General features: G+C 39.8%; 1 protein-coding gene across 1 annotated transcript; it reads left to right on the plus strand.

The window, feature by feature from the left end:
* The first annotated feature begins 339 nt into the window (after nt 1-339).
* Nucleotides 340-2,119, plus strand: LOC112179310 (leucoanthocyanidin dioxygenase). Its single transcript, XM_024317695.2, has 2 exons — nt 340-968; nt 1,320-2,119. Exons 1-2 carry the CDS (start codon nt 460-462, stop codon nt 1,942-1,944), a joined length of 1,134 nt encoding a protein of 377 aa, XP_024173463.1. The 5' UTR covers nt 340-459; the 3' UTR covers nt 1,945-2,119.
* The last annotated feature ends 12,604 nt before the right edge of the window (nt 2,120-14,723 follow it).

Consider the following 14,723-nt stretch of genomic DNA (forward strand, 5'->3'; position numbering starts at 1 on the left):
GACCACCATATATAGCCGGAAAGGGAAAAAATATTGACGACTAGAGCCAAGAGCCAAGACAGGTAGGGTTCTCGATCATCCCCCAATGCACGCGTTGAACTTTCCAGTCAAACACTGCTTGTATGAGAAGTCTGGTGGGTGAGGCATTAGGCACATGCACAACCAAACAAATTAACCCCCAGATTAGTCTTATTCAGTTTCTAATTAACGGTCTAAGTCGGAAGACTATGGGCTTAGCAAAAGTAATAAACCGATGCCCGACTTCTCCATAAGGTCCCGTTCGATTGTCATGCAGCCAACTACTACATTGGTTACACTGCTTCTATATAAACCCTTGCTAGATCTAAAGCTTCCATCAATGTTCATCAAAGCATAACAACAAGCCCTAGGTGCGAAAATAGCTATAAGCAATTAAAGAAGTGCAGAGAGAAAGCCAGAGAGAGCTAGCTATAAGCAAAAATGGTGACTGCTGCATCCATTGGTTCAAGAGTTGAGAGTTTGTCCAGCAGCGGGATCTCGACGATCCCAAAGGAGTACGTGAGACCGAAAGAAGAGCTCATTAACATCGGTGACATCTTCGAGGATGAGAAGAGCACCGAAGGGCCTCAAGTACCTACCATTGATTTGAAGGAAATAGACTCCGAGGACATCAAGGTGAGGGAGACATGTAGGGAGGAGTTGAAAAAAGCAGCCATCGACTGGGGTGTCATGCACCTTGTCAACCATGGCATCTCCGACGAGCTCATGGAACGGGTCAAGAAGGCCGGACAAGCCTTCTTTGATCTTCCCATTGAGCACAAGGAGAAGTATGCCAATGACCAGGCCTCGGGCAAAATTCAAGGCTACGGAAGCAAGCTTGCAAACAATGCTTCCGGGCAACTTGAGTGGGAGGACTATTTTTTCCACTGTGTATATCCTGAGGACAAGCGCGACTTGTCCATTTGGCCTCAAACACCTTCCGATTATATGTAAGTGTTACAAACGACCATTCTTTTTACTCATTAGTTATGCAAATACTTTGATTTTGTAAGCGTTACTAAACTATGACACTTTGATCCACTACTACCGAAAATATTAGGAGACTGATACAATTAAAGTCACTTCAGTGTTACAGAAATGACAATTATGTTTTCACTCACAACACATCAAAAACGACTTTATTTTCTTTTGTGTTATGAATCCACAGCTTTAGGCTCACATAGATCTTGCACTCTTATTTATACTTTCTGTTAATTGGCATCATATTCACATAGATCTCGCACTCTTATTTATACTTTCTGTTATTTATACTTTAGGCTCACATACTTTCTGTTGTGTAGTGTGGCAACAAGCGAGTACGCCAAGGAACTGAGGGGGCTAGCAACCAAGATACTGACCGTACTCTCACTTGGCTTGGGATTAGAAGAAGGGAGGCTGGAGAAGGAGGTCGGTGGACTCGAAGAACTCGTCCTGCAAATGAAAATCAATTACTACCCAAAATGCCCTCAGCCGGAACTTGCCCTCGGCGTGGAAGCCCACACCGACATAAGTGCACTCACCTTCATCCTCCACAACATGGTTCCCGGCCTGCAGCTCTTCTACGGCGGCAAATGGGTGACAGCGAAATGCGTGCCCAACTCCATCGTCATGCACATCGGCGACACCTTGGAGATTCTGAGCAACGGCAAGTACAAGAGCATTCTTCACAGGGGGCTCGTCAACAAGGAGAAGGTGAGGATCTCGTGGGCGGTTTTCTGTGAGCCACCCAAGGAGAAGATCATCCTCAAGCCGCTGCCGGAGACTGTCTCCGAGGAGGAACAGGCGATCTTCCCACCGCGGACTTTCTCCGAGCATATCCAGCACAAGTTGTTCAGGCAGAGCCAGGAAGCTCTCGCCTCTACCAAAGAAGCTGCCATCTCTACTAGTAATGGAGCTGCTCATATCTCCACTAAAGAAGCTGCTTAATTAATCAAGTCTTGTTTCATTATTTGGATGAATTAATTAATTTAGTATGATGTTATTGTTGCATCTAAGTATTTGTTTACTTTGGAGTTGAAGACGATGTTGTGGGAGACTAGCTATATATTACTGTGTTTTTTCCGTTTGTCAATCGATTGGCTACCAGCATAATTATGAATAATAATCTATCTTCTCAGACACCGTCTACCGGCATTTTTTTTTTTTAAAGAGGATAAAAGGATTTCACTCCTACCCTCATGGTGACTCGAAGTCATGGCTTCGTACATAAGTAGTGGGTGCTCTAACCACTGAACTAACACCACTTCGTCGACCACTGTCTACTGGCATAATTATGAATAATATTGATTTATTACATGGTCTCGGATCATAGTACACGTAGTGGTCTGGGGTGATGTTATTGGGTCATGTGACTCGTAGTGATTTCTGATTGGTCTCTTAAATTAATTTTTTTTTTTCACCCCTGCATGGTCCCCACCATATTCGACTGATATTATTGGGTTAGACCACTACATGACAGTGCCACATGGTACTCCAAGACCACCTAATAATTCCTCTTATTAAGTAATGGATATTTAACCCTTAGTTATGAGAGAGTTAATCAGTTAAACACTAATAACTACAAAATGACAATGTTATTTTCCAATAGCAGACTTCAAAACCCGTGAGGCTATAGTTATAATAAAATCTCTTGCTTTTTTTTTTTGAAAGGAAAAATCCCATTTCATGGGGTACTTTGAATTACTTCTCTATATTTTTCTGTGTGATAATCTCATAAATTTTATCTTTTTTATTTTATTTTATTTTTATATTCGAAATAGCTTTATTCATAAACTAAAGGCCTGAAGTCCTAAACTGAATTCAGGTAATAGCAGTTCCAAAAGGGACTACGTACCCTGCAACTTCAATTACAGGGAAATTGAACAAGTAAATCATGAATTCAAGGAGGACCAAACCCCCTTGCAGTATTTATGAAAAACAAATGAAAACCTCCTTTGCACTTGCAGTACAAAGAAGTTACTATTGTGAGAGGACGTCTAGCCAAACCATGCGCCCGCTTGGTTTCCTTTCTTCCTGACATAAATTTAACTTGTTTCTCACAAAATTCATTTTGCCATGGAAATATTATCATGATCGAGTGGACGAAAAATAAGGCTTTCTAATTTTGTTTTTTTTGTTTTTGTTTTGGTTCGGATAAAGACTTCCAATGAATATTCACCCTTTCACACTACTGATCTGAGAGAAAGTATGCCACCACAAGATGCTTGCCATTAATTATAGCCGGGTGTGCTCCCCAACTTAGGTTCGAACCCCGAAGCTGTCAAAGTGGCCAGACACTGTGCTGCAATGCACAGTTGGAGCATTTCACATGCGCCGAAGGGGTTTATCTTGGGCCTAAGAAGCATTTGGGTTCCCCTTGACAAAGTCAAAAAAAAAAAAGAAAAAAAAAAGGAAAATCGAGAACACACAGATGCATGCCTCCTCTTACTGACTGCAGCTTCCCAGAGGCCGAGTGAAGGACGTTCGTACCACACATAGAATGCTATTCAAGGACCAGACACACAATTCAAGCAAATCTATGAATGAGAGAACCCCTCAATTCCCAGAAAATTGCTACAGCTTTGCAATTTGAAAAACAAATCCACTGAAACCATTATATAGGAACCATACAATTTAAACTCTTAAATAATAATTAAACAAATACTACAAAAAAACATTTATTCATTTGTTTGTGGTCCCACAAATCAGTGAATCGTGACTAGGTTCTAGGATTCCTGAAGAGAATGTGAGATTCAGTAAGTCTCTAATTGAATAATTAATGCAGACTTGAAGTGGGAGTCTGAGAGAGAACTGGGTCTCCTCCAATTTAAGATTTTTTTTTTTTTTTTTTGCCGCAATCAGAGAACGAAAAAAAGATAAAAGAGACGGATGGGATGAAGTCAGGAAACCGGGGGGGGGGGGGGGGGGGGGGGGTGCGGTCCTCTCAATTTGGTGCTCTGTGCAGTCGCACTTCCTGCCCAGCATGAGAGCTGGCCATGTTCTATACCAATTAAAGCGACGAGAAAGAACTTAATTATCTAACTTCACAAGTCAAAATCTGCCGGTAAGAATTAGCTAATAATTAGTAAAAAGACGCACGTAAATTGATACCTGATTCGACCGACACAATTGATCTGTTCACATATTAAACAATTGATAGAAGTCCGATTATGGTGTATCGGTCTCTAATTTTTAGTGATAGTGACGACATACTTAAATGTACAAATTTCCAAATTCATAATGACGTGGTAAATAAAAAAAGACAAAAAATGGCAGTATGCCTTTAATGAGAAATGGACTGTCCCTAGATTGCAAAAATGATATAGTTCGATCAATTCAATTCGCAGTAAAGCTATACGCGCGCACACATGGTAATCACTTTTTCCACACATACATCAAACATTTCTTACTCCACCTATCCATCGTGTTGGACAGTTGGATCCTAATTGCTGTGGGTCTCTAGACTACACTTATTCCAAATCAAATCCTTTTCAAATAAAGTGACTTTTGACTTAACCAAATTTCGTTATTATCAACAATACGACAAATTTTGTTATTATCAACAATACGACCTTTTCTTTATCATCTGCATATCTTAACTACTCTTTTGAGCTTGCACTCGAAATAATTGCTTAATACATAAGACAGCTGATTTGAAAACAACTCTTTGTTTTTTTTTGGGCGGTGAAAAGGAGTTTGACTATGGTGGTTTTAACTTTTAATTAGATATGATAGAACAAGTACTGTTTTTCATTTACGTCTGCATTTAATTCAATGCTATTTTATATATGTGTAGTAAATTTAATTTATTTATTTAACGAAAATTGATTGAAGATTCTCTAGTCACCTGTAATTGGGAGAATTTCGTTGTAGGATAACCAATATAACCATGGAACTTGTCTGAGCGATAAGGATGCATGGCAATGTGGAGGGCAGGAACTGGGGATCAAAATATCATCCTTGTCCCGAAAGTCATATTAATTTTAGCCTCATTCTCGCCCCAATTCCCGTTAGAATATATTGGGGATTCCCCCCCCCCCTCCCCAATCCACGGTAGTATATATTTCTAGTTCACTTAACAATAATTATTATATAATAATTGAGTTCAAAAAGTATAAAATTACACTTTCAATATCATAAAATATATATATATATATAATTTATCTTTCAGATGTAGTAATACTTATCAACATAGTCTAAAAGAAAGTTTATTTAAATATTAAACAAGCATACCATGAGTCTTGCTCTTGTCGCCTAGATTCAGATCCGCAATCTCACGCTCCGAGGCATCAACTTCTTTTTGTCTAAAATAGTGATAAAAGTTAGTGATAACAGTACCTCTCCAAATTAATATCCACTGCAAGACAACTACAATTCAAAATTAAAATTTTCATAAGCGTGAAGACTCACTCCTCCTCCTTACCAGCCTTGGCCTTTCTCCTCTGCTTGGTCCTCTTCCTCCTCCTCATCGGAGCCGGAGCCATATCCTTTGATTCTAGTGCGAACAAACCCTAGATCTTGGCGGTACACAGAGGGAATATACTTAGAGTTTGTTTTTTATTGATAATTTTTGTTCTTATCTTTTAATACCTCAAAAAAAAAAAAAACTTCAAAACAGTTTGAGAGAAATTCTTCCACGTTCAAGGAAGAACAACTCCCATGTTCATTGCTTTATTTTTTAAATTATGATTTTATCCTTTATATATGAAATTAATTATTGTTAGAGCCTTAATAAATCAAGGGCAATTGCAAGGTTTTTGAAAATTTAACCATAAGCACTGTTTGCTTAATTAATACTGATAATATGAATAAACATAATATATAATCTTGTTCACAAAATATTATTTACTATTAGGTTAAAAAAAAAAAGAATATCACAAATGATCACTCAATTTTTACATATTTGACATTTTGGTTACTCATCTTTTAAATATATCACTTTGGTCACTCAACTTTGAATACTTTAGTCACTTCGTTAATTTTTTTAGAAAATTACATAGTAACACATGACCAAAAATGTAAACACAGAAAACCTACCTTCAAAAAGATTTATACAAATAAGGACACAAGCTCAGGCCCAAAAGTCAAATGATGCAGGCCTGACTCCCATTTTCAATGTAAAATGACCAAAATACTAGATTTTCATCAAAATTTACGCGCATTTCCATTAACCCAACACTCCACTCCCAAAACGACATCGGGGCTCGCATTTCGACCGTCATCAAGCAAGAGTGGCCGGATGAGGCATCCGATGAGCCCGAAAAGCTTCCCGTCTTGAAGATTCTTAGCTCGTCATCGATTGATGAAGTTCCTGACACCCAGGAGGAGCCCATTCTGATCAAAATCAAGCTGGAGTTCTCTGAAGAGCCCAATCAGGCTGACACACCTGAAGGATCGATGCAGCTAAGCGAGGTCAAAAGGATGAGTGTGGTTCCTGATAGCCTGGGGGATTTGGCGCAACAAGAAGGGGAAACTGTTTCGATCCAGGTACAGAGAGTTGGATCTGATGAGGTGGATGAACCTGTTTTGATCCAGGTCAAGAAGGAGGGATCTGAGGAGGTGGATGAGGCCGAAACGATGAGTGAGATTCCGAATAGCCTCGCTGAACAACAACCTGAACCTGTTCCGATTCAGGTGAAGAAAGAAGGATCTGATAAGATGGATGAGGCCGAAAAGCTGTAAGAGTCTAAGCCTGAGAGGTTAGAGTATAATGAAGGTCCAGTTCCTCGATTCTCTCTGTTAAATTTTGAATTTTCGGATATGAAATGTGAAATGTTGCTCATGAGATTAGAGTTTAGTTTTAGTTTTGTTTGTGGATTTTGATTATTGTTTTGTGTATAGAATATCAAATTCTTATCTGTGTTTATATGCAGTGTGATGTATATATTTTGAAATGAAGAGCCACTCTGGTTGAGTTTATGCCTTAACACACTGAACGGTCCGCTCGAGTACAAAGGATTGTGGAAGAGGACGGTGCTGCATTTGTATGTCTCAGATTTTATGATTCATTTTTCGTAGTTATGGTTTTCATTTGATAGCAAAAGTATGAGAACTTAAGCATTTCGTGCAGGGAGAATAATAATTGAGTGACCAAAGTGATTGATAGAATAATAGTTGAGTGACCAAAGTGGTATATTTGAAAATTGAGTGACCAAAGTGTCGAATGAGTCATAGTTGAGTGACCATTTGTGGAATTCTCTCTAAAAATAAAACTAGTAACGCTATACAGTGCGTCGAGCCCTATGAGCACGGCCATGGCCGCCGCTCCTTTACTCTCCATCATCGCACGCGATTTTGCGTGCCTTTGTTGATGGAGCATAGGAGGAAGCCTCGCGACTTGCTTGTCTTTCGAGGTGTTCGTCGTTTTGTCGCGAAAGCAAGCTGTTACATTTCCTCAACAATTTCTTCTTGCTTCCACATGATTTTGGTGTTATTTATTCTTACTGAGATGTGGATGTCGAGCAGTTGGGTATTATTGCCCCAAGAGGTATGTGGGATCCACGTCCAAGCAAGTTTGCGGTGTCGTGGAATATGGTTGGCTTATAGGTAGGAGAACTCGTCGGCGCTTGGCTTCTTAGCAAGCCAGCGACAACGTTTAGTGATGCGGGTCTCTTTCTCCATCCTCCTTATCAGTGTTCTAAAACGCGGCCACCCAGCCCGCCTAGGGGGAGCCTCTTCGCCTCAAGGAATGGAAAATCGGAGCTTTTGGGCCTTTGTGATTTAGGCGGGCGTCCAGGCTGCCTGGGCGGCTCGCTAGGCGTTTATTTTATTTTTTATTCGCGATTAAGACCTAAAGGCCAAAACGCCGCTACTCAGCCTCTCTCTCTCGCTCGACCTTCGTTTCCGTCGTTGCTGTCACTCTCTATTTCTCTCTGCACGGCTGAACTCTGGAAGTCTGGAACCAGATGGGAACTCTGAAGCAGATCGGATTGGAAGCTTCTTCGTCGCTCTGGGTCTCTCTCTCTGCGTGCGAGGCTAATTCGTTGCTCTGGGTCTTTCTCTCTAGTCTCTGCGCAGCTGAACTCTGGAACTCTGAAGCAAATCGGAACTCTGAAGCAGATCAGATTGGAAGCTTCTTCGTAGCTCTGGGTCTTTCCTCTGTGTGCGCGGCTGAACTCTTAGGCAGATCGGAAGCTTCTTCGCCCCTCCGTACTGGAGTTGAGTCAGTTGACTCTTCCTTCACCATCTCAACCGGCAGCTTCTTCGCCCCTTCACTCCACAGCTCCTCCCCTCAGCTTCTCTATGGTAAGTAATAATCTTTGCTTGAATTGATAATCATAATCTGGAAATTGATCATCTTTGTTCTTGTTGAGTTGATGGCTTGTTGCTGGAAAATGGAAATTGATAATGTTATTGTTCTTGTTGCTGGAATTGATAATCTTGTTGTTGAGTTAAGTTGTTGCTAGAAAGTGGAAATTCTGAAATTGATAATCTTCTTCACTTCTTGTAATCTTGTTCTTGTTGGTGGAAATCTGAAATTGATAATCATAATCTTCTTCTTGTTACTGGAAAAGTGGAAATTGATAATGCTATTGTTTTGGAAATTGATAATATGGAGACTGGATGTTTCTGTTGTAGGCAGTTGTTGATTTGGTGCTAATACGTGCTATAATCATATAATGTGAACTGTTAAATTATAATGAGTTAAATCAGACAATTAGTTAATGGCTTAATGCTCAACTTTGTTGTTAAGAAAGTTTATATATTTTTAAAAAATTAAATAAAAATTAATAAATACAAAACCGCCTAGGCACCAGCCTAGCCGCCTGGACGCTCCTCCCCAGCCCACCGCCCGACTAGCGCCTAGTGTTTTTTAGAACCTTACTCCTTATATTATGGTATGCCTTTGTTGGGATTACTAGCAGTGTTCCAGGGCAACAGTTGAATCCTGAGTCGGTGGTTGTGGTGGTTGCGCTGCATCGAGACGACGCCTGAGTTGCAGACTGTGTCGGTGACACAGTCACGACAATGGAGATGGGTGGTTGTGACTGGGTTCCTTCCCGATGGGTGTCCAAGTAAAAAAGGGAGTCAAATTGTTGGGCTGTTTTCGGGCCCGATTCAAAGCCCATTGGCTGGGCCTGATCTCTCCAAGGGTCTGGATTTGGGACCCTAAAGATATTTTGTTGGATTTTTGGCTTTTGGTTGTGTAAGATTGGCCGGTGTTCAAATTTAATTTTGATAATGTAAAATTAATAATTGTCGGTGTGATATTGTTTGCTTTAATTTTTTTCGTGTTTGTTGTCTGAAATTATCAAAGAGTGCTTCTATTCACTACCTCCACATTTGGTACGTGGACCTCATCTAATTTTTGTAATTTCTTTTATCCCATTGTGACCTTTAATGAACATAAAAAAAAAATTCAAAAAAAAAACCTCATGTTAGAGGAAAAACACATTATGTGTCTTCGTTAAAGTAAATGACAAAGAGGGAATCAAATAATTACTATTATAGCTCAATCAACATTTACTTCATTATTGTAATTGATGTTTCTATTGTGATTCTCTCCCTATATAAAGGGACTATGAAATGAGTAAACCAATTTCCATTTTTACCTTTACACGTTATCAGCACGAGTCTCTAGCCCTAATCTCGAAAGAAAAACCAAAACCCTAGAATTTTTTTTTCTTCCAACCGCCAAGCCCCACAGCTCCTCATCCAGACTGGATTGCTAAGAGCACCTAGCCGTTTGGGCACCCAAATCATCCAAGACAGCCCTTCTCGCCGCCAAACGCCAACGCTTGAATTAGCAACCTGCCGCCACCACGCAGCCTCCCCAGGCCTGGCCTTCCACCATCAGTGGACCTGCCCCAAGCCAAAATCGGGCAGTAGCTCGACGCCCTGTCATTACCAAAGATCATTTGTGGCGCATCGTCAAACCTAATCTAGATCACGACAGCTCCACTGCCATATCCTATCACCCATGTCTCTGGATCCACATCTACGCCGTCAAACAAACCCAGGGAGCCCTCGACTCGACCTGAGCAACCCACTCATCTGCAAACCAGTAGGCAGAAGAATAGAGAGGGAAAAAAAGAGAGAAAAGAGGTGACCCAACCTAAAGAAAAGACCCGGCCCAACAATAACAAAAAAGGGAAAAGAAAAAGAAAAAAAAAGAAACAGGCCCTGCGGCCCAGAAAAGAAAAAAAAGAAGAAAAAATCAAGCCCTGCAGCTAAGAAAAAGAAAAAGCAAAGAAGAAGAAGAAGAAAAAAAATGCCTTGTGACCCACTGTTGAAAAAAAAATGAAAAAAAAGAGGAAGCGACCCAGTGAGTTTGAGAAAAAAACATTGTTACGCACTCCTACATCAACACGAGTGTGTGCTAGAATCATTTTGTTTTCTCGGAACCAAGAATGACTCGAGGAGAACTTGAGTGCTTAGTTGATAGTAGGACTACCCACACCATATTAAGGAATAAACAATTATTTATTGAAATAATAGCCCATAATTCCTCTGTGACTAGGATGATTGGATCATCACAAGTAATAAAAGGGAGAGGAACTGCCAAATTTTTGCTACCTAACGGCTCAATGTTTAAAGTCACAAACGCTCTGTATGCACCAAGGGCTAATCTAACATTGTTAAGTTTTAAAGATACTCGTGTCAACGATTATCATGTAGAAACCCACAATGAGAATGGAACCGAATACCTTTATATTACATCTAATGAATGTGGAAGGAAACACATTTTAGAGAAACTAATGAGTCAATCTAGTGGACTGTACCGGACTACTATTCAGATCATTGAATCCTATGTTGTCACCAACAATGAAATGTGAGACACTGACTCATACAGGCTTTGGCATGACCATCTAGGGCACCTTGGCTGTGACATGATGATCCGTATTTTAAAGAACTCATACCGACATCCCTTCTTTTGAGTGAAAAATAAAATGGGACAAAAATCCGCCACACTGCAAGGTGTCAGTCCTAGTAATGCTCAACATTGCCTTCTGAAGTACCAGAAGAACTACCTCCCTCCCATTATGCCTCATTTCAAAGGCACATCACTCGTTTTGCAAAGCCTGCTCTTTAGTAAAAACAGGATCGAGACCTTCATATGCTAAAGATGCAAAACAAAACATTCCATGCTTACAGAGGATACAAGGAGATATATGTGGACCTATCCATCCAGAATGCGGACCATTCAAGTTGATTCTGGTGGATGCTTCAACACGCTGGTCACATGTCGCATTACTATTTATAAGAAATGTTGTATTTGCAAAACTCTTAGCATAGATTATAAGTTTATAAGGCTTGATAATGCTGGAGAGTATACATCAAAAGCATTTGAAGATTATTGCATGTTTATTGGGATCGATATAGAGCATCCTGTACCTCATGTGTATACACAAAATGGTCTCACAGAAGCCACCATCAAAAGGCTACAGATGGTGGCTAGGGCACTGGTTATGCACACCAACCTGCCTATATATGCATGGGGTTATGCAATATTTCACACAACTTTACTTATTAGTTTCAGACCCACAGCTAGCCAACCATTTTTTGTGTACCAGTTGGTAATTAGATATGAGTCTGACATTTCACACTTACGCATATTCAGTTGTGCAGTATATGTGCCTATTGCACCCCCACAGCCCACAAAAATGGGTCCTCAAAGACGATTAGGTATTTATGTTGGATATGAATCTCTAACGCTTATTCCCTATTTGGAACCCTTGACAGGCGATCTATTTACCGCTAGATTTGCATATTGTCATTTTGACGAGATAGTCTTCCCGTCGTTAGGGGGAGAAAGGAAAAAAGATTTTCCAAGGGAACCACAGGAATTGTCGTGATTTGTCCCCACTCTATCTCATTTTGATCCCCGCACTTCACAGTATGAAAGTGAAGTGAAAAGAATAATCGATCTTCAGAATGTAGCAGATTTGATGTCTGATGCTTTTACTGATATCTCAAAAGTGACGAGATCACATATACCAGCTGCAAATGTGCCTTCAAGATAAGAAGTCCCCAGCAAGGGGCACGGTGTAGCAGATAGAAGCACTGCAACCACACTTAGTAGAGGTGTGGCTGAGGTAGTGGCTCCCCAAAGGAAGAGGGGGAGACCACTTGGTTCGACTGACACTTACCCAAGGAAGAAGAGGGCGAGTAAGGCACATACCGATCCATTAATTATCAATGTAGATAGTCTTTCTCATGAGATTGTCTCAGATTATAGTTATGTCCATGAATCAATACTGGAGGACGCTTCGATGTTTGAAATGATTCCAGAGAACAAACAAATCTCAATGGATTATGAGAGTGTGTATGAGTTGATGGAAAGATCTTCCATTCACATTGATGATGTATTTGCATACACTGTTGCTTAAGAAATCATAGAGCACGATGATATTGAAGCACGCTCTGTTGCAGAATGTCAACAAAGAAGAGATCGGCCTAAATGGAAAGAACCAATCCATGCAGAACTCGATTCTCTGGCAAAGAGACAGGTATTTGGTCCGATAGTGCTAATCCCACCAAGTGTAAAGCGTGTAGAACATAAATGAGTTTTTGTCTAAAAGCGTAATGAGAAGACTGAAGTCCTGAGGTATAAGGCTCGCCTTGTGGCGCAAGGTTTCTCACAAAGCCCTAGAATTGACTACAAGGAGACATACTCTTCTATAATGGACGTTATAGCATTCTGCTACTTAGTTAGCTTGGTAGTTTGCGAAGGACTGGAAATGCAGCTCATGGATGTCGTTACTGCATATCTCTATGGGGATCTAGATTCAGAGATATATGAAAGTGTCTGATGGCTTTACATTATCCAAGTCAAGTGACTCTAAACCACAAAGTACATTTGTAATTAGGTTGAAACACTCACTTTACGAATTGAAATAATCAGGGCGGATGTGATATACCCGTCTAAGTGACTACTTGATTAAGAAGGGATATAAGAACGATGAATTATGCCACTGCATTTTCATAAAGAAAACAAGTTTCGGATTTGCAATTGTAGCTCTATATGTCGATGATATGAACATAATAGGTACTCTTGATGAAATAACAGAAACTGCAAGCTACTTGAAATATGAATTTGAGATGAATGATCTTAGGAAAACTCGATTTTGTCTAGGCTTTGAGTTGGAACATCGAGTTTGTGGAATACTAATCCACCAATCTGCATATGTCCAAAAGATGCTCAAGTGATTTAACATGGACAAAGAGCATCCTGCTAGCACTCCCATGATCGGTCAAAGTTTGGATGCAAAGAAAGATCCATTTCGTCCAAAGGAAGATGACAAATAGGTGTTGGGAGCTGAAATTCCCTATCTAAGTGCAATAGGCACATTATTGTACTTAGCCCGTTGCACTCGACCAAACATTGCATTCTCAGTGAATTTGTTAGCTAGATTTAGCTCAGCGCTAATGCAACGTCACTGGAATGGTATCAAGAACATTTTTCGATACCTAAAATGAACCATTTACTTGAGACTGTCCTTTCTCTACAGAGAGACAATAGGACCGCAGATGAAACTGAAATCCCTAAAGGAAATGTTGAAGGCGAAAACGCCACTCACTACACCAAAACCCCAAATAATGTTTTGGTTGGTTTTGCTGATGCTGGGTACCTCTCAGATCCACATAAAAGTCGTTCCCAAACTGGTTATGTATTTACCATTGGGAACATAGGGATATCTTTGAGATCAACCAAGAAGACACTTGTGGATACCTCCTCAAACCACTCAGAGATCATTGATCTACATGAGGCGGTTCATGAGTGTATATGGTTAAGAGCTATCATTACACATATTCGAGATTACACATATTCGAGGGACTAGTGGTTTGAGTTCTACCATTGAAGAGCATACTTGTATTTATGAAGATAATGCAACTTGCATCGAATAGATGAAGCTAGGTTATATCAAGGATGATAATACAAAACACATATCGCCAAATTTTTTCTACAATCAGCAACAACAAGACCTCCTCAAGATTCAAGTGAATTAAGTAAGGTATGAGGAGAATGTGGCGGATTTGTTTACCAAATCATTGCCTAAAGCCATATTTGAGAGACATGTGAAAGACATAGGAATGCGAAGGTTTTCCAAGCTTCTTTGAATAATGTAAGGATCAGGGGGAGGTGTAGACATCAGGGAGAGTCTAACACATACATGTCATCTTCAAATGTAGACCAATGTGTTATTTTTTGTCCCACAGAGTTTTTATTGTTACTTGACAAAGTTTTTAGTGAGACAACAATTCATGCACCATTTCATATTTGACTTGGTACAAGGGGGAGTGTTAAAGGAAAAACACATTATGTGCCTTTGTCAAAGTAACTGACGAAGAGGGAATCAAGGAATTACGATTAGAGCTCAATCAACATTTACTTCATTATTGTAATTGATGTTTCCATTATAATTCTCTCCATATATAAAAAGACATTGACTCCATATAACAATAATCCTTATAGAGAGCATATTGAATAATATATATGTAGACGCACTCATTATCAAATAAATAAATAAAAAGCAAAATATCACATATCTACATATGGTTTTAGCCTTGCTAACACTAATCTATATATCTTCGAAAAAGAATTATATATCACATCGGTAGAATACAATAGAAATATAAAAGTTTTTTTTTTTTATCGAAATAGATCAGCTCTTTCATTAAGTTTAGCAAGCAGTACAAAAACGAAACACCATATGGGGTCGACTGAAAGAATCTTTCTTCAGATGCTCCTAAAATCCCTATTATAGAAGAATAAAAATCCAAAA

This window comes from Rosa chinensis, chromosome 7, assembly GCF_002994745.2.
Source record: "Rosa chinensis cultivar Old Blush chromosome 7, RchiOBHm-V2, whole genome shotgun sequence".
NCBI lineage: Eukaryota > Viridiplantae > Streptophyta > Magnoliopsida > Rosales > Rosaceae > Rosa > Rosa chinensis.